Raw genomic sequence first — 27047 nt, 5'->3', positions numbered from 1 at the left:
GTAGTTTAAGGCTATGATTTGTAAAGGCGTCAGAGAGCAAGGTGCCCAAATCCCATTAAATTCAATGTGATTTGGACATCTCATTCTCTTAGGCTCCTTTGAATATTCCAACTTAAGTGCTTTGGGGTCCTTCAGAACAAGGTGTTACATGCAATAAGGGCCTGACCCCACTGTAATCTACAGAATTTTGTATCAACTTCAATGGAAGAAGGATCTGTCCACCATTAAGTCATACTTTCCAGATGAAGTTTCCTGAGTGTTATGAACAGATATTTATCATTCTGTCTTGCAGTGGAGACAAGAAAATGTATAAACAACATGAAAGCAGCCCTGGTACTGCTATCAAATTTAAAGTGAAACTGAATCACTTGCCTGCAGTTGTGCAATTCCACATACAGTATGTTTACAACACGTTCTTCTAGTACTGTTAAAAAAATTGTGTGGTAGAACACAATATTTTGTACCCTTCAGTTGTTGAAATAACTGCACAGTAACAATTACAGATGACAGTTATACGGATATCAGAATTAAAAATTATGTTGAATCTTAGGCTCTGTCTTGATTGGCAAAAAGGGTGCATTTTTCAATTGTGTTAACTTAGATCGACTTTCAGCGTTCGCCTAGACCAGGCCTAAGTTATGCCAATTAAGTTACATAAGTGACATAACTTCAATCAGTGTACCTTAGATCGAATTGCAGCGGTGTTCACACTATGCTATGTCGACGGGAGACGCTCTCCCATCACCATAACTTCTGCTTCTTGTTGAGGTGGATTACAAACATGGACAAGAAAGCGCTCTTCCATCAGCTTAAGTGTGCTTTCGCCAGACCTGCTAAATCGATGCAGCTGCATCAATGGCAGCAGTGCCAATTTAGTGCTGTAGGTGAAGACATGCCCTCAATCAAGTTATCTTACTGCAACTGAAAAACCCTCCTCAAGACACAGGCTCAGATGTTTGAAGCAGTGTTAGCTGGCTATGTTTTAGTTTGAAAAACACCACCTTTCTGCCTAAAGACAAATCCTTAAAGACTCATCTTGCAAATGCTTCAGCACCTGCATAAACTTTGCTCATGTGCACAGCCCCACTGAAGTGCTTGCAGGAGCAGGGTCACTGGTTGTTAATTTAATCTAGGCGAGCTGATCAGACTCTATAGAAGATAATATAATGTACTGACATAGTACTTCTGCAAATCTGATTTAACCATAGTTTGAGAATCTTATATCTGTTCCACTAACTCATTTTCCTGCCGTTTTTGTTGGTTTCTTATAGCATATTTTGTTGAAGAAAATATGGAGTCCTTGAAATCCTGCAATTATTTTTGGCTGATGTAAGTTTACATTACTAGTGTGGTGCTACTGGACAATGAAGACTCAAAGAAAAGACACATAATAAAGTACTTTTAAAAACCACCACCACAATGCATTTTTCTCATTTATTCAAATTTTCTGCAGGAAGTAAACACTGAAAGATTTAAAAAACTTCACTCTGCAGTAAGTACAGTTTTGTGACATCACATGAAGAAATTAATTTCTAATAAAAAATGAGACCAGTTATATTACTGAAAACACATCACAATAAAATTGGTTGCGGTGTATGGCAATAAGAACTGTTATTCCATTGTTTCACAATGGTGAAATACTCCTGGTACAATATTTCAATTATTTAAAATGGAGTTCAAAACTTATATGACCGATTACAGTTGTGTGAATTTTTTATGCTTTAAAAGTAGTTTTGAGTTTTTTTCCAGACCCTTTTGATTTGAAGCACATTCTTTCACAAAGCTAAAATACCACAGCAGAAGTCATGTCCAGAAATGGAATACTGTTGTGTTTTGATGAACTGACCTGACTTAAGACATTTTTGCCAATGCACAGATGCACAGGGTCCCCCATGCATTTTTCATGCAGCAGGTAATCACAACTTTAAATAAAAAGTTATTTTCTATACATTCTTCCAGACTTGCAACTCTATACTTACATGCAAAAGTTTTTAACCTATGTGATCATATTTACACTTATACACGGAATATACAGAACCAAAAAAAGAGATTAAAAGTTTTTTTTCCTTTGCATTAGAACAATACAAAATATGTATTTTTCATTGAGGAAACCACTATTTACATCACCTTTTAAAAACCAATTTCAACATATTATATGTTTAACAAGTCAATTTATTTACATATATAAATATATATAATATATACTTACCAGTTTACTCCTCTGTAAGATGCTGCAGAGAACAAACTGGTAATATTTCACAGACGTCAATGAGAGCTGTAATACTCTTTCACTGACAACATTTAACAGGGAAATTTTAAATCATTCGTATCTTTATTTTTAAAAATTGTAAATTAAGCATTTTAAAATGTTACAAACAAAAGATGGCTAAAACAAGTGAAAAATATGGCTGAATTCCCTTTCAATCTTCTGATGGTCATAAACTGCTCGACCTGAAATGATGGTTTAGTGATATCAGTGGAAGTCTCCTTTGATTCTTTCTATGGTCACATGCTACCTTAGCTGTTTATACTTCTAAAATCGAGGCAGAAGAGAAATCAGAAACAGCAATTCCCAGTTCTGCTCTCAGGCCCCCACACCTCATTTCCCATTAAGACTTACTGCAATTCTTAGCTTTCTCCACCCCAGCTATCAGGAATGTACTGCACTCCTTTGTAGCTGCAATGCAAGCCCCTCTTCCTCCATGATGCTGTAAACCTAGAGTTGTTAAATCCCACAGCACTATTTACCAAACCTGCACCCCTCTCTTAGACTACTATCCCATCCCCAGTATGATAATTTAAGCTCCTTCCATGCAGGTCTAAAGAATGATGGCCCAGTTGCAACCCCAAACGCTTCCTATTCCAGGGTGTATTATCTTTTGTCCTCCACTCTCACAATTGGGAATCCTCATTTGAGGAGTTGTAGTGGAGAAAGCCAACAGCTGTGTGTGCCCTAGGAGAAAGGGTCTACTGAGCCATGGGGCTGGGGATTGCTGAGGATACAAAGCAGCGAGCAAGTACAGAAACACAAGGCCTCTGTATGGATGGTCTTAGCCTAATCACCGATCCTACACAATCTATGTTGATTCCAGGACCTAGGGACTTGCAGCAACTTGCAGGGGGGCAGTCCTGCTGGCTATTCTGCTAGTGGAGCAAGCCCTGCTCCTGCATGCTGTTTGATGCAACAAGGGGGAGGAGAGCCTCATAAGGCGAATTTTGGTGATCTCCTCCTCTAACTCCTGGATGAGAGTTAACAGAGAGGGCTATCGTACCTTTTAGGTTCGCCTAAACCTTTCAAATTGGTTTCAATTTACCAATATATATGGGGGCAAACCATGTCTTAAAATTCTCTTTAGTAGGCAAGAACCACATTGGTATTACATTGGGGAAGCTAATGTACATGACAGTTTTGCCCCATCCCCCAGTGGTTAACCAAACAGCATTAAATAACCAGTTTAGCAGCAAAGTGCCCTCACCTCTTTTCTAGGTTTTACTGTAATATGCTACAACACTGGTCATTGTTGTAAATTCTACCATGGGTGAGATTTTTCTATGAACAGGTTTTAGAATTGTACTATGCTGTATTGTAATTTACTGATGTCAGAGAGCTGGAATACTCTTTCATTGACTTCATCTGAAAGGGGAACTGAACTGTTAATGGTTAAAACAATTACTATTTTAACTTAAATGCTCTGTAAGCTTTAAAAACCAATTTTTTAAAAAAGTATATATTATAAATAACAAGAGACTACCATAGAATAAATACATGGGTAAGCATCCTCTAAGGGCTTCCGCATCACTTCTTGCTAGGGTTGGTTAAAAACAGGAAAGACTGATGTTCCCCTATTTTTCATCAGAATTTTATTTTGATAGAGGTTTTCCAACCACATCTACTTTCACATTCAAGCTTCACACATTCAAGCTTCCTCCTACTATGTATGAAGTTAGCAGCACCCTTCAAGTAAATTACAGCCTTGTATTTATTCTAAGGTCCATCTATTATTCTCTATTTCGTAGCTATATACATGTAATTTCAAGAAAAATAATCACTTAAGACTTTATGAGACATGTTTCGTGGATGGAACAAATACCATTTTTTTCTAATATTTACGTCAGGTTGATTCATATGAAAAGAGATTCAACTCCACTGGCAATAATCTAAAATATAGTTTACCTTGTTAATGATTAATTTCTCTGACATATTTTAATTGTTAGCGGGCCACTGATTACAAATGCTAACTATTAAAGACAAACAAAACCTTGATTGTTTGTAATTGACTGCATAACTGAAGTCAGGCTAGTGATAATGAAATTTAAAACAACTTTGGACTCATGTGAAGGTTTTAAACACACATCTCCTTCATACAGCTCAACAACATATTAAGCTTCATCCAGACAACAAAAATGTACCTTTTAATCTCTCTGTTACACTGTATGCCTTGGGGGATGTTTTGTATAGGACGCTGTCAAATATTTGTATTCCTTAATACAGTACAACTTTCATTACTTAGATAGAATAGGGATTTATTCATAATAGGGAATTTTCAGTGAAATAAGTAGCTCTTGAGAACATGATCCAGTTTTGGATAAATTAAGTTCAGCAGTATTTATGGTTATTCATAGTTATTTTTGTTGGGGGAAGGTAAATCTTAGCCTTTTTCCATATAAATTTGGTGCTCTTCGGGGTTCATGTTGGCAACTGGGAAAATGTGCGCTGCTCAGCTTTTCCCACACAACAATGCTTTCAATGCATCTCAGCTTTGACTCCCAACACTCCACGGCTCCAGTCCAAGGCTGATTTTGAAACAGTGCTGCCAAACATTATAAGATGTTGGGGGAGAGGCAGGGGAACAGAAGAGACAGGCCATTTCTGAGATGTACTCACTATGGAACATAACAAAACTACCAATTTTATTTTCACACACAGTGACACCTAACAAATGGTTCTGAATCTAGGTTTTCAGAGATGAAAGATCAGTGCATTAACCACAGATCAGCGGCTCAGAGTAATAAATCCTGGCAGAATATGCTTTAGGCTCTACTCATAGGAAGACCCACCATGTTTTCCAGGAGTATCTTACAGTTTCCAGTAGAATATGGAATATGGATTGTATAAACACAGTAATTGTTCTTTTGACAGGAAGCAACATTTTCTGAAAATTCCACCATCCTGGCCTCGGATGACAGCTCTGTTTATCCCAAAATTCAAAGATACTATTTTTTTTTTAACCTTCCCTTTCTTAGGGTATGTCTACATTTAAACCGCTACAGCGGCATAGCTGCTGCATAGACACTTCCTACACCGATGGGAGGGTTCTCCCATTAGTGTAGTTAATCTACCTCCTTGAGAGGTGGTAGCTAAATTGATGGAAGAATTCGTCCATCGACCTAGTGCTGTCTTCACTGGGGGTAGATCGGCTTAACTACGTTGCTCAGTGGGGTGTGGATTTTTCACACCCCTAAGTGACATAGCTGGGTCAATTTAATATTGAGTGTGGACCTGGACTAAGAGAAGGGAAGCAACAGGTAAGAGTGGACAAAAGACTTACCCACTTTTTATTTTGTTTTTACAGTGTAGATGAAAATCTGCTTTTTATGTAAAACATTAGGAAAACAATGTTATAAAAACATATTATATGAATACTACTTAGGGTTCTGCAGAATGCTTTAGTCAAAAGCAAGTGGGGGGAGGAGGGGAAATGACATCACAGCACGATTTGGGGAGGACCACAAAAATAAATAAAAATAAAATTTGGAAGCACTAAAAATTACATTTCAGTGCGTTTCATTAATTAACACTGACAGATTACCAAATATGATGCACTACTACCCTGGATGGACTGTTCCATTTCTTAAAAATCCTTAAAATTTCACAAAAGGTATTAAACAAACATCAGAAGTTACATTGTCTCTATGCTTAAACTGCCAAACATGGGGAATATACTACATGGAAAGAATGAAATGCAGCAGAATGCATTGCCACCACCTCGGCTGTATGCTTACACTTTACCTAAATACCTATGGCTCCAAAGACTCCAGTCACAGACTATTCATAACTTAGTTTGATGCATACAGAATTGTGTCTTTCTTGTACAGCTTACAACTCTCAGTTTCCTTGGGACAAATCTATTGTAAAGCAAACATATCTACATGTTTTTAAATAACATCACCAGAAAAACAAAAAGTTTCTCAAATGAAAATATGATTCAATTAGACCATGCTTTTTTCAAATCATGCTCAATTTATACAGTATTCCAGTTCATATATATATTATATATATATATTTTTTAAACCAAGATTCAAACCCACTGACTGTAAACTCATTGTGTTGGCTATATTTCACTCTGGTTCTCTTTTGATTGTTAGCACTTTTTCGAAGAGTCCATACACTTCTCCATTCACATTGTGTTGATGGGAGGTCTTATTTCCCATATGGCTATTGTAAGGGCTTCTTAAATTATGAAAAGGAATTTTAGGTTCTGTGTCAGGTAATAACTCCTCCTTGACTGTAACTGGGGTTGAATTTTCCATAAATGAAGGTTCACTCCAAATGTCCTTGCTGTGTGCTTCTTGGTTACTAATAGAATTGCCTCCTTTCTGTAACATGTAATACAGTATTGGATTGGTTTTGGTCAGTCTTGGGGAGTCTTTTTCATATTCACCCTTGTCCATTCCTGTGATAACCCATCTGATGGGGCCTTTTTCAGTGGGTATGGGGCAAACACTAAATTGGTCAGATTCAGGTCTAGGTATTGTACATCCCAAATGTTCAGGGAAGGGGGAACTGCCAGGACTCTTCACTGCTACTGGATAGTGAAATGTCCTGTGGTCCACACAACTGTTTGGTTGCGCAGGGTTCCCCATTAATGCATTTACTGAAGAAACGTTAAATTCAGGTTTATTATTTGCTACATTATTTTTGTTTCCTTTCTTCTTGCCCTCCATTATTGCATTATTCCTATGCTGTGAAAAATCTCTCTCACAGTTTTCTGAGAGAAGCAGTTGTTTCAACACATTAAAGCCTTTACTATCTCTAGACCAACTTCTATTTTCACTTTCATTATTTGAACCATGACCTGCAGCATATTTAAATTCAAGATCGCTTCTGTTGAATTTCAGCTCTTGCTGGTTAAGCAAAGGCCGATACAATGCCTCTGTAGGAGAAACGTGATTGTTTGAAGCATCAGACACATTACTTTTTACCCTTTTTAATGCACTTTCTGAAAGCTCAGTATGAAGTTTCCTCTTCTTAGGAATGGTGCAAAGGCTCTTTGAGTCTAGAAGTGTCAGTTCACTATTTCTGTGACTTCTGTCCAGATCATCCACAGGGTAACTATCTTGAGTTTGTCTCAGCAATCGACTTAACAAGCCATTTTTTGAAAAAGAAAAATCTTCAGGTGAAAGAGGCTCAGGTTTCAAGTCCTCAGATGCCGGAGAGGCACCTATGTTTCTCTGCAATGAATGAGCTATTCCCTGAAATGTGTTACCCTTAATCTCTCTTATTGGCTGTGCATTTGGATTATGAGGAGCATTTGATTCTTCACAAGGTTCAGTTTTTATTTTCACTGTCAGTATTTGCTCATTCAAAGCTTTATCCATCTGTTCTTGTGAACTTTCATCTTTTAAACGCATCCGCTCCTTCTTTTCACTTTTACCTTTATTGGGGGTTCCCAGAAGCAGCTGAAGGACAGTGCGTCTTTCAAGGAGATTTTCTATTTCTGAACTGGGAAGTCCTTGGTCAGCGGGTGTAGGATGACAGCTGAATATTTTGTTGTTTTCTTCAAGTTTACCTGATATATTTGTAAGTAGAGGACTATTCAATCTGTCAATCAACCCTACAGATTTATCTGTATTTACTGTTAGCAGCTGTTTGCTGGTTCTTTGCTCTTCACCTGACATGGAAGTCTGCATTCCACATTGAGCTAAGTTCTGCAACAGCTTGCTGGCACTGAAAGCTGCAGAATTTTGTGCACTTTCATTTCTGTTCAGTTTAGGTCCTTGAAGTTCTTTGTTTTTTGTAAGATCTATCAAATGTTTAGATGCTGGATTCATTAGCCTCTCTGGCTGGATGCTGCAAGTGTATTGTGGTGAATTACGTTTCACTACTAGGGAAGATTGGTGGGAGAGATTTATAGGAGAGTCTGCTTTTGTAGAAATAAGCAAAGGTGGAGTGCTTAATGGAGTTATTCGATTTGTGCTGGGACTTTCTGTCACAGGAGTCCTTTTACCAGTTTGTACAGTAAATTTTGCAACATCAGCTGTACTATGTTGTCCCTGAGGGTCTGTATTTTTCTCTTGGTTTTCTTCACTCTTATGCCCAAGTAATAACTGAAGCAATGTTACTTTCTGATGGGGATTCAGTTTAGAACCTTTAGGAGTATCCTTCTCTTCCTTATCCTCCATGGTGTTCTCTAGACATGGAATTTTTGGATCCCAATTATGAAACAATGACTGAGACAGACTATCTAGAGAAGCAGGCTGTCCAGAATCTTGTTTGTCTATCCTCTGTTTGAAGGATAAATCTATAGGAAGACAGTTAGAATGGGAGCTTTCATCATCACTGCTGTCACCTTCTGTAAAACTAGGATTGTTGTCTGAATACTCATCAACTGTAGTTGGCGTGCTACTGTCCACAGCAATACTCGATCTCTCATTCTGCTCATGCCCTTTTGTTTGTTTAGTAGCATTCTGACTTTTAAGAAGATGTAAAAGCAAACTGTTGCTGGGAGATGGTTTTAAATGATTTCTTTCCAATGTACTTTTGTATCCTATATTTTTGGGAGGAGAATGAACGATTCTGATGGGGCTCTGAAATGGTGCCATATTGCTGCTGTTCGTTATTGTTTTGGCTGATGATCTCGTTTGACCATTAAGATGGCTTGACATTCCTTTTGACAGGCTGAAATGGCCAAGGTCTTTCTGGGCACTTTCTTGTAATCTGGCCATGGCAGCAAGTCTCTCACTTGCTATCTGATTTGCATTTTGTGCTTTTAAAGCATGTTCCCTGGAATACTGCTGCAAATGAGCTTCACTTGAAAGAAGTAAAGCTAGCTGACTGCAAGCTACGCTGGGTTTAGGTGAAGCAGTAGGACTAGATCTTTTCTCTACCATGCTTGCAACTGCTTGTAATCTTGCAGCACATGACAGTGGCTCATTCATCACCTTGGGTCCACTCTGCCCTGTATGTGGAGATTCTATGAACCTCTCTTTAGGCAGGGTCTTTGTTATATCAGGCAGACTGGTGTCCAGCTTTTGATCTTTTGCTTTTCTTTTCTTCAGCAGAGTCTTCAAGCGACTCGATGCAACACCATAGCACCTTAAATCTTTCTCCACTTGTAAAGAATCATGGCTGAGGGAATACCCTTGCTCCTTAAGGCTCTGCCTAATCTGTTGTGACAGAGCAACACTCTGCAGCCTGGAGCTGAATGACTGAAGCAAAGAGGCAAGTAATGTGCTATCCTGTTTGCCTTTAGGCACATTTTCAACCATGCCAGCTAACAGAGCTTCTTTTTTTCCATTTAAATCCACAATGGAATCAGACAACCGCCTTCTCTTTGCTGCATTCCAGTCTTCAGAAGACTGTAATAGTCTTGCTTTTTTGAGATGCAACATGCCAGATCCCTGATATGTGTGTGTGTTAACAACTGGACCATTACTTTGACAGTTGGGAAATATATTTCCAGAAATCTTAAAGTTTTGATCTTCTCCACTCTGCCCAGTAGACTTTTGGTCAACTGCAGTACCTGAGCCTCCGGCTGCTTGATGCATTAGTAATCCCTCTAGGTAAGTTAGAACAACAGAATCCTGGTGCATCTCAGAGCCAAGCTCTTCTCCATGAGTCATGTTCAATAAAAGTATCCACAAAGGCTCTGTTTCTATTCACTTTAAAGTCTAGTTTGTTGTAGCTGAATTGAGATGCAAGTTTAATAAATAATAGGTAAAAGTCTATCCTTTTTCACATAAGCTGAACTAAAACACTTTATGTTCCATACAGGCTTTTTCCAGCATATACTGCTGATGAGCCAAATTTTCAGTCATATCAGTCTCTGTAGTGATATAGAATATTTATGAAAGATGTCTAGAAGAATTACTTAGAACATGATTCCAATTTAATGAAGTTCTACTAAACATTCATCTTCTTCACCTTTGTCCAGGACATCAGCTTGTTTTTCATCCTTTTTCACCTTCATCAGGCATGTCAAATTCCTAAAGAGAAAAGAAAAAGAAAAATGGTCAGGAAAGATACAAGGGAGAGCTCTAGAACATGAGATAAAAAAAAAATGTCCAGTGCCATTTGAGTGTAAATGGTCACATTTCCTACACAGAGACTAGATCATTGCAGATTACCAGCAATACATATGTAATAAATAGCCAAATTAAAGAAAAAACCTGAAAAGTATATAAAGCCTACACTGAAAATGAAAAAAATTTACTCAAATATCCCAGAGAATGAAAATGTAGAGGAAACACAAACCCTCACAGGCCTAAGTATTAGAGGGGGTCATAAATACACCTTTACATATGTAATGTATAGCCGAAAACAAAGAACAGTAGTACATAAAAGAAATCCCAATGTATTTCAGAACTTCAGTTTAAAACTTCAAAGTTATATTATCTTTAGCAAATAAAGCTTATATAGAACATCCTTGCACCCTGTCAATAAATTACAACACAAACTAATTCTTAATGAGGATTGGTGGTAGAAGAGGGAACCCAGAAGGCTTTTTTAGGCTAATGATGAATCTATATTATTTTTTTAATATAGGTAGCTTCATTTTTTTTTTTTTTTTTGGTAAACGTTTGCTGGGCAGACAGATGACAGTTTGGACATTTAAAAGTAAAAAAAAAAAAAAAAAAAAAAGATTGCTGTCACGCCAGACTAGGTGCCAATTCACAATCGTTTCCCTCCTTTCCCTGATGCTTAATAATCTGCCTTGATCTTTCATTAACTCCCATCATACACTTAAACCTCCATGTGGCCCCTTCTCTGCCTCTCTCCAATTAACAGAATTTGAGCAGCGGCTCCAAACTTTACTGGTTCAAATACCATCTTCTTTAAAAAATATTGTTACGTAAATAGATGGAACATCGAGTTTACACACCACCAGTGGTACAAGTACCATGGTTTGGGAAGGCTGATGCATATCATCCCTCCCATTATCATCAACGGGCACACAGTAACAGATCCCTCCATTGCACTGAATGCTGACAACACCACCATCCTCAATATCTCTCTCACTGCTCCCACACTGAAGGGGGAAAGTGGGACTGGGAACAGAAAAGTGGCTGGGGGAAGTTCTGAATGTGAGAACATTTGGGGGCATTTCACTTTTATTAAAAAAAAACAAACAAACCCTGGAAGTGAATATAAATCAGAAGAATGTCCCTTGATTTCTCAGCTTTATTTTAACAGTACTTGAATATGTAGAGAAACCTTTTATTTGATTCTTTGTTTTATCAATGAAAGTAGAAGATCATCATACAACTCTTCTCTGGAAATCCCAACAATGGCACTTGCATTAGAATCAAGGGAGACATTTTCAATAACCTCATGGCTAGTATATGGACAATTCAACAATAGGGATCACTACACTGTACAGGCCTGATTAGTCTATCAATTGTAATAGTGTACAATAGGTGTAAAAATGCTCAAGTAAATGGAAGAAAACTGCTGTAAGCAGAAGACTGATCAGGCTCTATGACAGTCTATACATACAGTGTGAATTCAAGTTTAAAGAACAAGGTTTTGCTGTTGATTATATTGTGACCAGGATTTTCACCCAAGAGCTAGACATAGGCTAAAAGGATTCCTCAGTACTGAAAACGTCACTAGAACAAATAAAAATCCACACTTTCTGTAACCCACTCATGCTGCGCAAAAATCCTGTTTTCATATTTCAAGCAATATGATGAATCTCTACAAATCAGCCATTAAAAAAAAACTGCACTCCAGCATTTTTAGAATACCAAGTCTAAAGTCATCTAAAAATTATTGAAGTCTCAGCCTTGCTCTCAGAGATACAGACACACACTAATCATCCTTCATAATAGAAATAACTATAGCTGTTTCTATGTTTGATCATATCCTTGGCTTCGGCCTAAAGGAGGTGTGCTTCATTTGAATTCATCTAACTAAGAACTCTAATAAGTTACAGCTTCTCCCAAACAATGAGCCCCTGGGCAGACTCTTACCAAATACCAGTTCAATGTGAATTAAAAATCAGCAATCCCTGAAAATCAGGGTTCCTAATGGGAACATCAAGGGGTTGGCAAATGCAATGCTAATAAACTAGGCTGTGTAATAGAGGTGCTGAGTCAGGAGCTAAATCAGTACCCTGTCATTCAAATTCCCACCAATATGTTAATTGGGACCTAATTAGAGGATCAGTTAAAAGCCAAGCTACAGCTGAAAGGCTAATTAGAGGGGAAGCAACCCCAGCAGTTGGGAGGAGGATAAAGTGAGAGGAAGGAAGCCCTGAAAGGGGGGAGCAGACAGCCTAAAGGAAGGCAGGGCTGGCTTCAGCTACCACCGCTGCCTTTCCCAGAAGCAAATGGAGGAGCTGGCTGGGACTTGTAAATATGCAAATAGAACTAGAGGAAGTGTATAAGTAAAGTGTGGTGGTGGTGCAGAAGACCCAGAGTGGGTGTGGCCTGCACTTATGGCAAGAAAGGACACTCATGGGACCATCCTGTGTCAAGCTGATTTCTTCAAATTTTTGGGTATGCTATATATTCTGGGGAAAATGGTTTACTACTGCTATATTTGCACATTTCAGAGGAGAATCAAGAGTCCACAGAAGATTTAGAAGGCAGCATTCGGCACAAGAGGATTCTTTTTAGAAACAAACGGACTTCTTTTACAGCTAGAAAAATGATATTCATCCTTGAATTGTTTAAACACACAAGTACCACCATTTCTAAAGATTTATGATAATCCAAGTTGGCTCTGCTTTTGTATTTCAGGACAAATGATATGAACAGTGTAAAATTCAAAGCATAATAATAAAATGAGAAATCCAGATTTTGTTTGCCCTGGAAAGATTCTATGATGACTGATGAATGAAATATCACCAAAGGCAAGAGAGAGAAAATTGTATGTTTTTTTTTTTTTTGTTAACAATTTACATTTTGGAGAAAGGACTTTGTTAAAATTTAGCATTGCTCCCCTTCCAATGAAAGGTATCAGATCAAAACATGTTTATTGTAAACTCTTTCTAAGGGATCCTTCAGCAAAACGAGTGAAAACATTCTTGATATTTTTTAGATTAAAAACAAAAAACCCCACACACACAAGCAGGCGAGGGGGGAAACAAAAACAAAAAAAAAAAAACCCAAATTTTTTCAGGCTTTCTAAACATATTAAAAAAAAAATCAAAATGCCCAACATTAAAGAAATCTTTTGCTGGTCACTTTTAAGTTAAAGACTGTAGCCAATGTTGCATGGGTTATGCCAATACTTGATTTGAAATTAATCTCTCAAACTCTGAGTAATTAAATGAAAACATTGTTTTTATATGCAAATCCCTCTGGTGAATATTGGTTCTGTGATAGTATATAGTACCCAGAAACAGTTGAGTTTACTCATGGGAACAACATAAAGAGTGATTTTTTAAAAAAAAAAATTACTCAGAGCTGGAGAAATTGGTAATTTAGAGAAAATGATAGATTGATCAAGGGGCCATTTGCTAAAGATTAAATCTGAAAAAGTCCAAAAAAGTATGAGGAATGAGGATTTCCATCAGCCCTTTCAATAAGGTAATTAATTGGGGCAAGTGATGGATCAGTTTTGTAATATTATACATCACTGTGTATGTTTTTATAACAGGCAAAATGTGCTGAGCAATTCTGTCAAGACAGTTAAACTGGGTCTCAAGAAGTCAGGTGCCGAGGATGAAATACACTTTTCATATTTTTTATGGGAAGTAAAGTATCTAGATAAAATTTTGTGGGCCTCCATCTAAAAGGCATTTGTCTCAAAACTGCAGATTTCAAAGGCCTCTGTCTCATGTACTTTTGTTGCAGTCCTTGCTCAGTACTATGGCTATGTGGAAATTGAGATCAAGTTTTGCAAATAAAGATTTAGAACACCACAAAGCAGCATTGATAATACACATATCAGATATATGGGGTTGAGAGATACTAAGTTCTTTTAAAATTCATTACAATTATATATAAGATATTAATATACAGTATCACATAAGCTATGTACTGCAGCAAAAAGAAAGCAAGAGAAAATTATATGAGATGAACTGGAGGAGAGAGGTAAAAGGAGAAAACAGTAAAGAAATCTTCAGCGATGTGTTTATCCCTGAACAAACCAGTAACCTTAGTGCAATGGATCTTTAACATATATGAACCTCTAGATGCTGTAGTTAATTATGACAAACAAATGGATAAATTAAGCAAATATTCAGATAAGCAGATAAAGTACAGCGTATTGTCTTGGAACTAAAAATGTAATACTTTCCATTGCAACAAGATCCAAAAGATCAGTTCAATCTCTTGTACACAATAAAATTGTAACTGAACAATACGGGAGGTATCCATATTTGTTATGAACATGTGTACCTCTGTCTATTTGATTACTATCATGCTGTCTGTTACATGGGTGAAAGGGGTTAATTCTGTTAGTGGTTTTTGCATATCTGCAGAAATCAAATCAATGGCTGTAGATAGCCCAATTACTAGTGCATAACAAATAATACAGGTATCAATTCCTTTGACCTCTTAACCCCCACCATGCTCTGATCAACAGATTGGCTGGGAACCCAAGGAGATGGGCATGGTGAAGAGAGAAAGCCAAGCCAGGAAAATGAAACAAAGAGCTTGGGAGGGTTTAAAAGCCTCAGCCCTGAGCCTGACAGAAAGGAGTAGGGTCTGCAGAAAAATACAGGGATTCCCTCCCAGTCCCCAGAACTAAGCTGGAAGGAAGGTGCATGGGAGTAGCTGAGCCTAGAGCCATCCCCAGGGTAGGGAGGATCGGGGCAACTGCACCATGCCCTGCACTTTGGGGGGCCCCGCTCTAGACCAGGCGGGAGACAGAGGGCTGCAGCCCTCTGGCTGGGAGCGGAGACCAGGTGGGAGGCGGGTGGCTTCGTGGCAGGACCTGGCGGGAGCTGGGCAGTGGTGTACCGAGGGGACTAGGCCCCCAGGCATGGGCCTGCTGGGGAAGCGCTGGGCTGACCCTTCATGACACGCAGCAGCAGCAGATACCCCTCAGAGCCCCCTCCCCACGTGTCATGAAGGGCCGGCCTGGCGGCCTCCGCCAAAGGCCCAGGGCTGAGACCACCCTGTCTGAGCTGGCACCAGGCTGCAGGGCTGGAGCAGGACAGGCAGGCTCCACATAGGAGGAGGTAACCGGCATGTCCGTCCCCCCCGTGCAGGAGGAGGTAAGCGGCGAGTCCGTCCTTCCTGCAGGTAGAGACCTCCCCTCCCCTTGCCAGGTCAGCTGGGGGGCAACGTAGTCTTGTGGGAGCAGCAGTCTTCAAGTTGGGTGAATTGTAGGATTCCACTCTGAGAAGAGCAGGTGCTGGGGCTGTCACTTAAAGGGGTGCCCAGGGAGAGAGACTGGGTAGCGGGGGCAAAGGTACGCCTTACCATGAACCATGACAAATTTTCAGGTGTCAATGGATTTGCTACCAGAGACTATACTCTTGGTGACTTCAAAAGATGGGACAATAAAATAAAGTGACTAAAGTACATTTTAGGAACTTTTGAGAACAATAAGATTCCACTTGAGCCAAAGGTAATTAAATTTCTGAAAACACCTTTTGAAAAGTTAAACCACTACTTATGACCAAAGGAACTTTCAAGTATCAATTTGAGATGATGAAAAGTTAAGAATTAATTGATTTCTAAACAGCAGTTTAAAACCTATTCTGAGACCAAAAAGAATGGTCATTCTCCTATATAGCTCACTTAAAACATATGCACATTGCACCTCCAGTCCAGTGAAGCAAATCCAAAATTAGTTCCTATGCCATTTTTCTATTCTGAGATATTTTACCAAATACTGCAGTATCATCACTATCTCAGAACTGCATTTTAAATAAAGAATAATTTCTAAGGGGTAGATAATGAAAGTAAATTATACTGGAATAGATCATTCCACTTGAAGGGACACTCCCGTTCAGGGGTAGTCAACTTTGATCTCATGTAGCATCCTTGGAATTTTTCGGCTGATCGCATGACGATTGCTTCTCTCCACCTACACTATGTCTCATGGAAAGTAGTAGCTCTATGTATTAAAGCCATAAATCTACTATGGCTGGAGGTGTCCCCTACAGGAATTCTCATAAAGAGGGTGGGTATCCAAAACTATGGAGAGGGAAATAGCAAGTCAATGTTGTTACAGGTTATTGCAGATTTCAAGCAGAAAAGCTCTCAGATTTATCCTTCTTTTCCAATTCTTGGACTCTGAAACGCAATTCCTTGGAACACACAAATGGACTAATTCACAATTTCTCATCTACCTGCCTACTTATATGGCCATATCATCTTAGCATTTGAGCACCTCCCAATCATTAATGGATTTTATCTTCACAACTCTGAAGTATAGATGAATTAGCTGAGGCACAGGGTGAGTTAACTTGACTTGCTCAAGGCCATTCAGGAAGCTTGGCGGAGCCGGATATGAAATCAGGTCTCTTACATCCCAGTTCAATGTTTTAGCCATCAGACCAACCTTCCTACCCTACCTATTTATGAAAGGAGGAGTTGCAAATAGGTGAATAGACTTACCCCAGGTCACATAGCAGGCAAATGGCAGGGCTGAGAATAGAATTTAGGAGTCCTTAATCCCAATCCAGTGCTGTACTACTAGCCCACATAGTCTTTTCCTGAACAGCATGTTCCGCACAGAACTGGATGGGTGCCCCACCATTACTGCCAATACATGGCCTGATTCTCTATGGCATTATGCACTGTGCAGTAATTTACACTTGTGCATTTCTAAACCACAATGGTAGTATTTTGAACTCACTTTGCACAGGTGTAAATGAATGTTTAGGGATGCAAGGCAGTAAAGAACCACCTGGCTAACCACCTTTAAATGTTTTTTCTTTTCCATATGAAGCAACAGGGGTGAATTTAAAACAGGATGAGGAAATAAAGAAGGGGATTAGGAATATCGAAACAGCTTAATTAAGGTGGGTTGCTTTAACACCCCCTTATCACAGCTACATGCAAATATTAGATAGCTTATAGGATGACTTTATATACATGCTGAGACTTGCATGTCTGAATTCTACAAAACATCATCCATAGTCTACAGAAAAGATAAACCATTACGTGTTATGTATGTATCACCTGGGAGATACCTCTGGCGACAAAACGGTGGAAGAGAAATGATTAAAACCTTCTCTTGGTGTTTTACTTTGTTAGATTGAATTAAAACATGAATTCATAATGCTAAGATCATACTATATAAGAGAAGGTTTAACAACTGGTTGGTACATGAATTAAGATACACACACAGCTCTTTAAGTTAATTTGAACCATACAACAGAATTGCACTTCTAATAAAATAAACCCATATTCTCTTTATATTGAAAACAAACACAAGCTACTGAATACAAAAGGGGGTAGAAGAGGTTCCCCCCCCCCCCACACATACATACTTCTGCATTTGAACACTGGAGCATACTATGGCAGATACTCAGTTTAAATCTTTATCATCAATTAAGCAATTTTAAAAGGTACGATTTTGAATCATACTCAAGAAAACTAATTCCAGATTAGATGACATCCTTGCTCAAGAAGGATGCAAAAACACATTTCATCACAGTATGCGAACAGTTCACTACTGTGAAGATTTCGGTCACACAAAATTGACACGAACACAAAGCTCATGGCTAACACAACAAATGTTCTTGCTAGGGAGGGAGAACGAAGTGACAGACTGCTGAATCAAATTCTTAGTAACCAAACACCTGAGAAACAGCATATGGATGACTGTTCTGGCAGATGAAGCAGAACATGGGCCTCCTCACTTGATTTTATTTTATAAGACAAATATTAAATAAAATGCAATAGACTTGGATTCCAACTATGCCCCCTCCATCCAAACATGAAGGTGGAAGCTGTACACACAATTTCCTCTCTTCCTATGTGGTAAGGTGGTTCAGACTCCCAGGGGACAATGTCTCTCTCCTTCCCCCACGTTTCACAGGGAAATTCTCCATGAGTCCAGGGATCCACAAGTGGGTCACCTCACTGGCAACAAAGAGCTCTGGGAGGATATGTAGTATGGAAAGGAGCAGGCTTATATTTCCACGGCCTGCCCCTGTGGGGTGGGAGTAAGGAGGGGGGAAACTATATTTATGCAGAACCACTATCAGTAGGAAGACCAGGCAGGTACACGTAGGTCAGGGAGAAGGATCAAGATAGGAAGAAAAAGGAACCAGAAAACAGAGTCAGCATAGACCACAGGTTAATGTCTATATACATTAAATGAGGAAATGAACGTGTATATACTACAATACATTATGGTATTTCTCCAATGACAGAACACAACATGATATGCATTTATATCAAAAGATACCTTTTGACTAGTATTATGCTCTATAATAGTCACCAGTTGATGTCAAGACCTTGATTTTATGTTTCATCCGAACAAATATACCTCCGACACCCAAAGGTCAAATTTTGTGGGAGAAAGATAGTGCTACTCTCCCAAGCTCTGCCCAAAAATTCATCTCCACTCAAGGGAATCACCAAAATGAGAGACCTTACTAACAGCAGCTTGTGGAGATGTTCAAAATAGGAACGTACAGCTCTCTGCTTTATGCTTGGCTTTTTTTTGACCAATGAAAAGATAAGTGATCTCTCTCACATGTCATTTACTTCTGGTACCAAAGTGAGACTTCATTCACGGTAGATTAATTATGCAGATCTGTGATGGTCCCTCTTCTTTCTTACATGAGAAATGAAAGATTTAAAATCATCGTCACTGGACACCTCAGTGAGATGACTGGCATAGTTCACACCTCTATCCAGGCTCTCTGCAAACTCATGTAGACATATCTGCATCCATTACATTATCAACATTTTTGAAGTCTTCTTCACAAACCATAAAAGCTAGAAGCTATTTTAAAAAGTGACAATTCTGGAAACCTTCGTAGCAACTTGAGAGAGGTGCCAGTACCTAACACTACCAGGAACCAGCTGATTCCAAGCCATGCCTACATCCTAAAATATCCTGCTGGGACATACTGCTTTTCTAAGCTGAATTGTATCTACTGAAACACCTATAAAACAGTGGTTCTTAACCTTTCCAGACTACTGTACCCTTTTCGGGAGTCTGATTTGTCTTAGGTACCCGCCCCCAGGTTTCACCTCACTTAAACTACTTGCTTACAAAATCGGACCTAAAAATATAGAAGTGTCAGAGCACCCTATTACTGAAAAATTGCTTACTTTTTCATTTTTACCATATAATTATAAAACAAATCAATTGGAATATAAATATCGTGCTTACATTTCAGTGTATAGTATATAGAGCAATATAAACAAGTCATTTTCTATAGGAATTTTAGTTTGTACTGACTTTGTTAGTGCTTTTTATGTAGCCTGTTGTAAAACTAAGCAAATATCTAGATGAGTTGATGTACCCCCTGGAAGACCTCTGCGTACCCCCCAGGAGCACACATACCCCTGGTTGAGAACCACTGACCTATAGCGTCTCTTGAACCATTAAATACTGACCAAGCTGAATCCTGCTTAAACTGAGATTTCATACACCCACAGACCAAGAAGGTAGGCACACATGCAGAAGTGTCATTCTTAGATGAGACAAATCCATCATATTCACCAAGTTACACATATATGAACATACATTTAATATATATATTGAACCCAATTCTTTAGTGCACTCTCTCACACACACACACACACACACACACACACACACACACACACACACACACTTTTAGAATGAAGTTAGTCATACTAACACTACATTAAAATGGACCATTTCTGAACCTTTCCAGATGCTAACTATTTCTTCACTTCCATCACAGCACCCAGAAATTCATGAACGTAAGAACTGCTATTCTGTTTGCATCTTGCGACAGAATGGAGTATTTTCTCAGAGACATTTTCAAATTATTTTGCAGATAATAGCTAGACCAACCTGTCTTTCTCTGCTGAAGCACAATTGTCACTGGCAATAGAAAAAAAAAAGTGTGTCTTCTCTGCATGAACTTCATCCAGTTAAGGTTCTGGAAGTGTTGAGGGATGGCACATTTTAGAACTTGTGAATGAGGTTGCTGTTGACCTCCCTAGCATTATCCATATTTTTATCTTCTTTAAGATGCATTACTCAAAGGCACTCAACATGGGGTTGCACCTTAGAATCATTCAAAAAATCCTGTGATCCATGCTAGCAACAACTGATCTCTGGGGGGAGTCTGAGGCACTGGTTTTAACCTACCAAGTCCCAGATAGTTGGGGTCCTGGCTCCTCCCTTGTGATAGCATGACAGTTTTGATAAGCTGGGGTGTTCGACCTAACAATGTCCTGGCTTGAATGGGACCAGTTTCCTAGGAAGGGATGAATTCTCAGCTTTGGCACTCACTTCCCGCAATGGATCATTCAGACCCCGGACTTGGCAACATTAGAAAACTGCCTTCCATTCATTTTCCAAGGCTTTCTATGGGGTGGGGAGGATTTGAATGAAGTGCAATTGGCAAGATAAGCAGCAGGAATGTATTATACATTTTGAATAAACCTACAGAGTTGTTGATGGGTATAACGTGCACACCTAAATATAGACAAATTAACTCAGAGAAAGTTTCTATCACAACCCTTTTACCTTCAGAAAGTAAATCTTTTTTCTTGAAAATGCTATTGAAGGAACCAAGTACTCTTCTATAAGTTTATATTTAGCATCCTTAACAACACACAACCATCACAAGGCTGCTTAAAGCACCTTAGCCACACGTGTAAATTAAAAAAAAAAAAAAAAAAAGATAACGTCAGTTACAAATCAGATTGAATGTTTGGCACCTAAGAACTGTCCTTATAAATGACTATTAAGTAATCTGCTTCTACTGGAGGAAAAAAAAGGAGACATAAGGAAGAACGGACTGAAGAATACTGAAAAACACAGAAGGGGTCAGAGGGCAAGGGGAAAGTAAACACAACCCTCAACAGTGAAATACGCACTCTGATAATTTTGATTCAGTTATGATCTAGGGTCAGAGAGTGAAGCAGTGAAAGGAAATGTTAGTGTTAAATTTCAGTCAAGCTATTGTTAAGAACAATAAGACAAAAATAAATAGCAACATCTGCCTTCATGATTGACAGGTGAAAGTGGAACTGTCTAATTCACAGTCAAATACAAGACTGGGCATAAAAAGGGATGAAGAGAGGATGTTTCTTTCCTACTTGATACTTACCAAATTCTAAATTTAAAATGTAAAACCAGATTCCTATTATCCTTAAACTTGTGATAACAAATCACTGATTAAGCATTTTACTTGTCAACTCCTAAAGAATGAAACTTGATTAATATATACAGTGAAGAAATCAATGTTTTCCTCAGAACAATCATGCCACAATACTCAAAGATGATGTGTTTCCAGAGAACTCTGACCTCATACCTGTTGGGAGAGATAAACGTAGCAGCCAATTTCCTATTGCATGACGTTTTACAATTCTCAGTAACACTATTGGAATTGCTGGAATAGTTTTAAACAGTTGCTGACATTCACACGGAAAAGTAGCCTCCCATTATTTTTTTTTAATTATCAAAATGTGTATGTGCTAAGGCACATTTTCAACTCAGTACACAATGCTTAGTAACAAAGGTAGCATCACACCAATTCATCCACTTCACTCGTACTTGTGTTTTAATTTATAATTTTTGATGTGGGCCATTTTCTTGAATGTTTTCCTCAAGACAGATTTTAATAAATAAACAAACAAACCACAGTTTCATACTGGAACATGATAGGGCAGAGTTCAGTGATCCTGTCTTACCACCATTATAAAATGAAAAATTCATGTGCTGCATCATACCATCACTTTTGTAAACAATGGCCCCCATGTACCTGGTTCTGTTCGTCTCTCAAATCACAAGCGGCTTAGCATGCAGAAGATTCTGTACAATTCCGTTAAGTGGGAAAGGAATTATTTGCATTAGCAGAAAATCTCTACTACAAAGTAAAATTGATTTTTCTCCAGAGAAGCCATACAATTAACTGGAAATAAAGATGCAACATGAAAGCCAACACTATGTAAAACTACGGAAGAAATATTTCAGAGACTAACAGCATACAGTAAGGAATGTTACATCAACTCCACCATAACTTAGCCACTTTGCAAAAATGACCCTGAGAAGTGCTCGTAACATATTTGAAACACAAATATTATTTGCACAAACAGTTTAACAATATATTGTACATGAATGTTAATAAATATTCACAACATCAAAAACTAGGCTGCAACTTCCTCACTTACGAACATTTGCCAGTTTTAGCATTAAAATGGTTTTCTAGTAGTTGTATCACTATTTGACATGAATAAAGAATGTTACTTTATATTCCCTGCCACAAAGCTATGATTGAAGGGGAGAGGGAAGATGCCAATGCTTAACTACCCTAAATGCTCAATACAAGGACATACACTCTGAAGTAATTCCTCAAATTTTATGTTGATAAAAATGACAAGCATTTTAAGCAAAAAGATGATATGCTGTCACAAAGTTGTGGAAACAGCTCTTACTAGTATATTTTATATCAGTCTTTCATGAATGCTACAGCAAGAAAATAATTGCAAAATAGCCTTTTCTTGCCATTTATCTTCACTGCTTGTTCCATTAATGTCAAGAAAGTTCAGACAGGTACTCAGACTCATTTAAAAACTATATAAAACAACAACAAAAATACATAGGCACTTTCTGATCTCTGAAAAAAGTTCATGGTTGTCCATACATAAAAATTCCCCCAAAATAGTTTTTTTTTTTTTTTTTTTAAAAAAAAAAAAAGTCAAGCCAACATTTTGCTTATTAGAATCCCACAAAAAAATAACTAATTTTGCCCATCACCGCTTGTTAATAGGACTAGAGAGTGATCATCATCAACATCCCAACAATTTCACTGTTACATATAAAAAAGTCATTTGTTTAAGGCTTCAATTGTACAAAGCATTTAAGCATGTTCTCAAATCCCATTTAAGCTCTTACTAAAGTTAAGTGTGTGCTCAAGTACTTGGCTGAATAGTGGACTCCTGAATTAGATTATACTTATTCAGTCTCATTTAGATGCCTATCTGTAAACCACCATCAAAGTTAGCTGTGGACAAAACTCAAGTAATAACAAAAGCAAACCAATACATTTGGGAGCTGCAGAGGTTTTGTATGCAACAAAAAGATTCTTCTACTGCAAAAAGGATAATCCAATCAAACAGAAGTTCTAATTTATAGGCAATTTTTAAAAGTGTTTTAGCTTTCGTAAGACTAACAAAGCATGCACATTCCAGAAAATATCTTCCAGGTTGCACAAAAAATAAAATCTACTATGGTGGTGTGAATCATACCAACTTTCAAAAGGTATAATTTTCAGACTGTAAGCAATCAGGGGAAAAAATGGAAATGGTATAACTTCCTCAATTAATTGCTTTAATTTTTGAGATTGGAGTATAAAGCCTATTAAACTGAACTATGGTTTGTCCATCTCTAAAATAGATTTGACATACAAACACAAGTACAAGTACAAGGTCAAGGTCACAGATCAGCAAGAAAGATTACAAACAGGACTGATGTAACAGCTGGCATTTGTTCAAAGCTCCTGGTTTCTTTTTTAAGTGAACTTACAAGAAACACACTACATTTTACTCATTCTGTATATTTTGTTGTCTAAGTGTTCTCCATCTTTGAAAAGCACTAACTTATGCCTATTTTATAGGAGATGGACTGTTATGAGAAAATTTAACAAAACTGATGAACAATTTATGTTGAACAAAAATGGTCTGCCACCATTTTCACCAATTACAACAGCCAATGAGCATACATTAAAGCCCAATATTGAAAAAAAAAAAATGTCAACAGCCAAGATCCAAAAAGATCTAAGATCTTGTTGCAGTATGGAATTCTACGGACATGTAAGTGTTTCTGCTAGTGAGTCAAGACTTTTTTTTCCATGCTACAATGCCACACTGCATGCTTAACCAGAATGACAGTCTGCTTGGTTGCACACACTGAAGTCTCACCTCTCACACATCATCCTCATCAACTACATTCACCACATATATCTCACTATAAAAAAAAGGAGCCACTCAAGGTTTATGTAGAATGCAATCACAATAAACTTCTCCATAATAATGCCATGATATTGCCATCCTGTGATGCCTCCTTAATGCTGAGCGTTGAGCCAATAAGCAGATTAAACACAGTAGCAACAGTTGAAAGACTTAAAGTAACTGCCAAAAATAGTTAGCAATGAAAGTCATCTACTGATTCATCCATCCACCAACCTCTATAATCTCAAAGCTTTTTTTTTAAAAAAAAAAAAAAAGAAAAGGAATGTTTAGCTTATAGGTCACATTCATCAGACGTATCCTCTGACACTTGAGAAAATTAAAAGATGCCTTGTGCAACAGAAAGTCATGTGACCTACTTGCTTTTCTAAAGAGAGAGAGAGAGGAGAGTACAGATGCTTTCATAATGCCTAGCCCCTTGAGGAAGAGTATTGCTTGTGCTCTTCTTTCGACCCCCACCCTCAATACATATACAGCTCACTTGATGTCAGCCTAGACATGATTGGGAGCAGTTTATATATAGACAGAGATCTAGCTCTATAAATAAGATGGTGTGTGTTGGTATAAAGCTTTTACTGGCATCATTTGGGGTGACCTGCATAACTCACTTGTATTGCAGGCATCTCAAACATTGCCAATAAAACCTTTATTCCATAATATACCCTCAATTATTTTGTTTATGCCACATTTTAAAACTGTTTTATTGCCCTCCCCCTTTTAATAAAGGTTTGAAATGTTTTATGGGTACTACATTTGTAGCACTCCACCTGTCTGACAAGTTTGCCTTAGTTTACTATGTACAGGCCTTGCAGTGAGGTAGTTTTAAAAAAAGCCAAAAAACTCATATCTAATTAAAAAAATATTTCCCATGAATCGTGCCGTCACATTTTTAAATATGGTATCTCATGAACTATTGGGACCCAGATACAAATGTACAGATTACGCCAAATCCTGGAATAGCATAGCTGGGTCTAACCCTGATGTCTCTTCTTAAAATCTTAAATGGTCATAAGTTTAAGACCAACATTGGTCAGTTCTGGACCTCAGGACAATACTACTGCATTTCCTTATCCGAACATTTGAGTGAATGTGGGCGGGACAGTGGGGGTGACATTTGTAGGTAAGGTTCATCCATACAGCCACCCTCCCCCCCACACACACGCCCCGCCCCGCAGCAACGAGCCTCAGAGTCTGGGACAACCGAGTTGGGCTTGTGCCGCCGGGCTAAAAACAGCAGTGGCTGTTCAGGCTCGGTCTGGAAATTGGGCTGTGAGACCCTGCCCACTCCCGATGTTTCAGAGCCCAGGCTTGTAAATAATGTTACCCTTACCCTTTGTATTTAGTGATACTTCAGTACCTGATTTAACAGGAACTTAAGTTTACCAACAAGTGTATCAAAAATCATCATATATTTCTGTTTACTGAGCCCAATAGTTACTTGAGCTTTATTTTCAGGTCTTAACTCACTTTTAATCTGTTGCAGCCTTTCCTATTTCAAATCTTGTATATGGTATCCTAACATTTAATTTTCTGAAATTTTCCTAGTGGCATAATACTGTGTGGGGTGGTTGTGTTGCTCTGCAGTTTGGATCCAATCCAATGGTCACTGAAGTCAATAGAGTGACTTCTATAGACATCAATGGGCACAGGGTCAGGCTCTGAGTTTTCTTTTACACACTCATAACACAACAGGGTTGTTTTTTTTAAAGCCTCAAATACAATTCCATTGAAAAATTTAATATATTGTTTATTTTCAGAATTATCTCACTTCATCAGGTGCTGTTGAGCTTTGAGCCGAGACAGCTTAAAAGTGTGATATGCAGAACCTATTGAGAGGGCTGTTTTAAAAAGAAGTAATGCCAAATTGCAGTAAATATCAGCCAATAAACCAGAAGAAAGGAGTATGTCAGGTATAACACAGAAGAGGGTATTTTTAATCAATGCAGTAGCTATGTAGTTCCTTACAGTGGGTATTTTAAAGCATCTGTTGTGAATCTCCAATTCTATAAAATGTTCTAATTTATTAAAATAATTTTATAATTTAATTTACATGTAAAACAGCTTCTCATGCAGCTTTTACAAATACAGCTAATTTTAATAAAATACAAATATTTTACTATTAAAACCCTAAAATTGTGCATCTTCCTTTTTGCATAAAAGGAAAAGAAAACAAAGGGTCTAATTCTGCCAACCCATGAGACTACTTACAGAATAAGGCTTCAATCCTGCAAACATGACACAGGTGCTTAACTTAACTGCCATGATTAGTCCCACTCATTTCTGTAGGACTTCTCAATGGTAGTGAAGTTAAACACATGTGTAAGTATTTGCAGGACTGAGGAGTAAGTTGTATCCAATGTGAGGAAGTGTGTCAGAATCAGATCCACGATAAATGGACATCTAGCAAGTACATTATACCATAATGCAGAGTGGTTATTATAGATGCATGATCAGGTTAGAAAATACTGATATTTGGTTAATTATTTAAGACCATCCCACACCATAGTAATTGTAACAGAAGTCAGTGAGAGTTGTGCACTGGACTCGTCGTAAACCTTCCCCCTTCTGATTCCTTCAATCCAAGGTACCTAAAGAAGATGCAACCTAAAGCTGACAATCTCCATATCTGATATGGTTATATTAAGTGAATGGAACATTCCTCGGCAACATATAAAAAGAGATACATCACAAAATGAAAGAGGTATAACTACACACAAGAAAAGTAGTACAGATGTCTGGCACTAGAGTGGCACCAAGTTTGCATTTTGAAGCAAAAATTATTACCTACT

General features: G+C 38.1%; 1 protein-coding gene across 1 annotated transcript in view; it reads right to left on the bottom strand.

The window, feature by feature from the left end:
- Positions 1 to 1418: 1418 nt before the first annotated feature.
- Positions 1419 to 27047, bottom strand: part of NRIP1 (nuclear receptor interacting protein 1) — a 90897-nt gene continuing 65268 nt past the window's right edge. Inside the window, exon 3 of the mRNA XM_067543227.1 lies at positions 1419 to 10206. Within this exon, the coding sequence (XP_067399328.1) occupies positions 6340 to 9843 (3504 nt within the window). The 5' untranslated portion in view covers positions 9844 to 10206 and the 3' untranslated portion in view covers positions 1419 to 6339. The remainder of the gene's footprint in view (positions 10207 to 27047) is intronic.

Source organism: Emydura macquarii, unplaced genomic scaffold, assembly GCF_026122565.2.
Source record: "Emydura macquarii macquarii isolate MOO-44397 ecotype Brisbane River unplaced genomic scaffold, CSIRO-AGI_Emac_v2 contig_75, whole genome shotgun sequence".
NCBI classification, from domain to species: Eukaryota; Metazoa; Chordata; order Testudines; family Chelidae; genus Emydura; species Emydura macquarii.
Note: the sequence above shows the minus strand (reverse complement) of the source record. Positions and strands in the feature narration are given on the sequence as shown.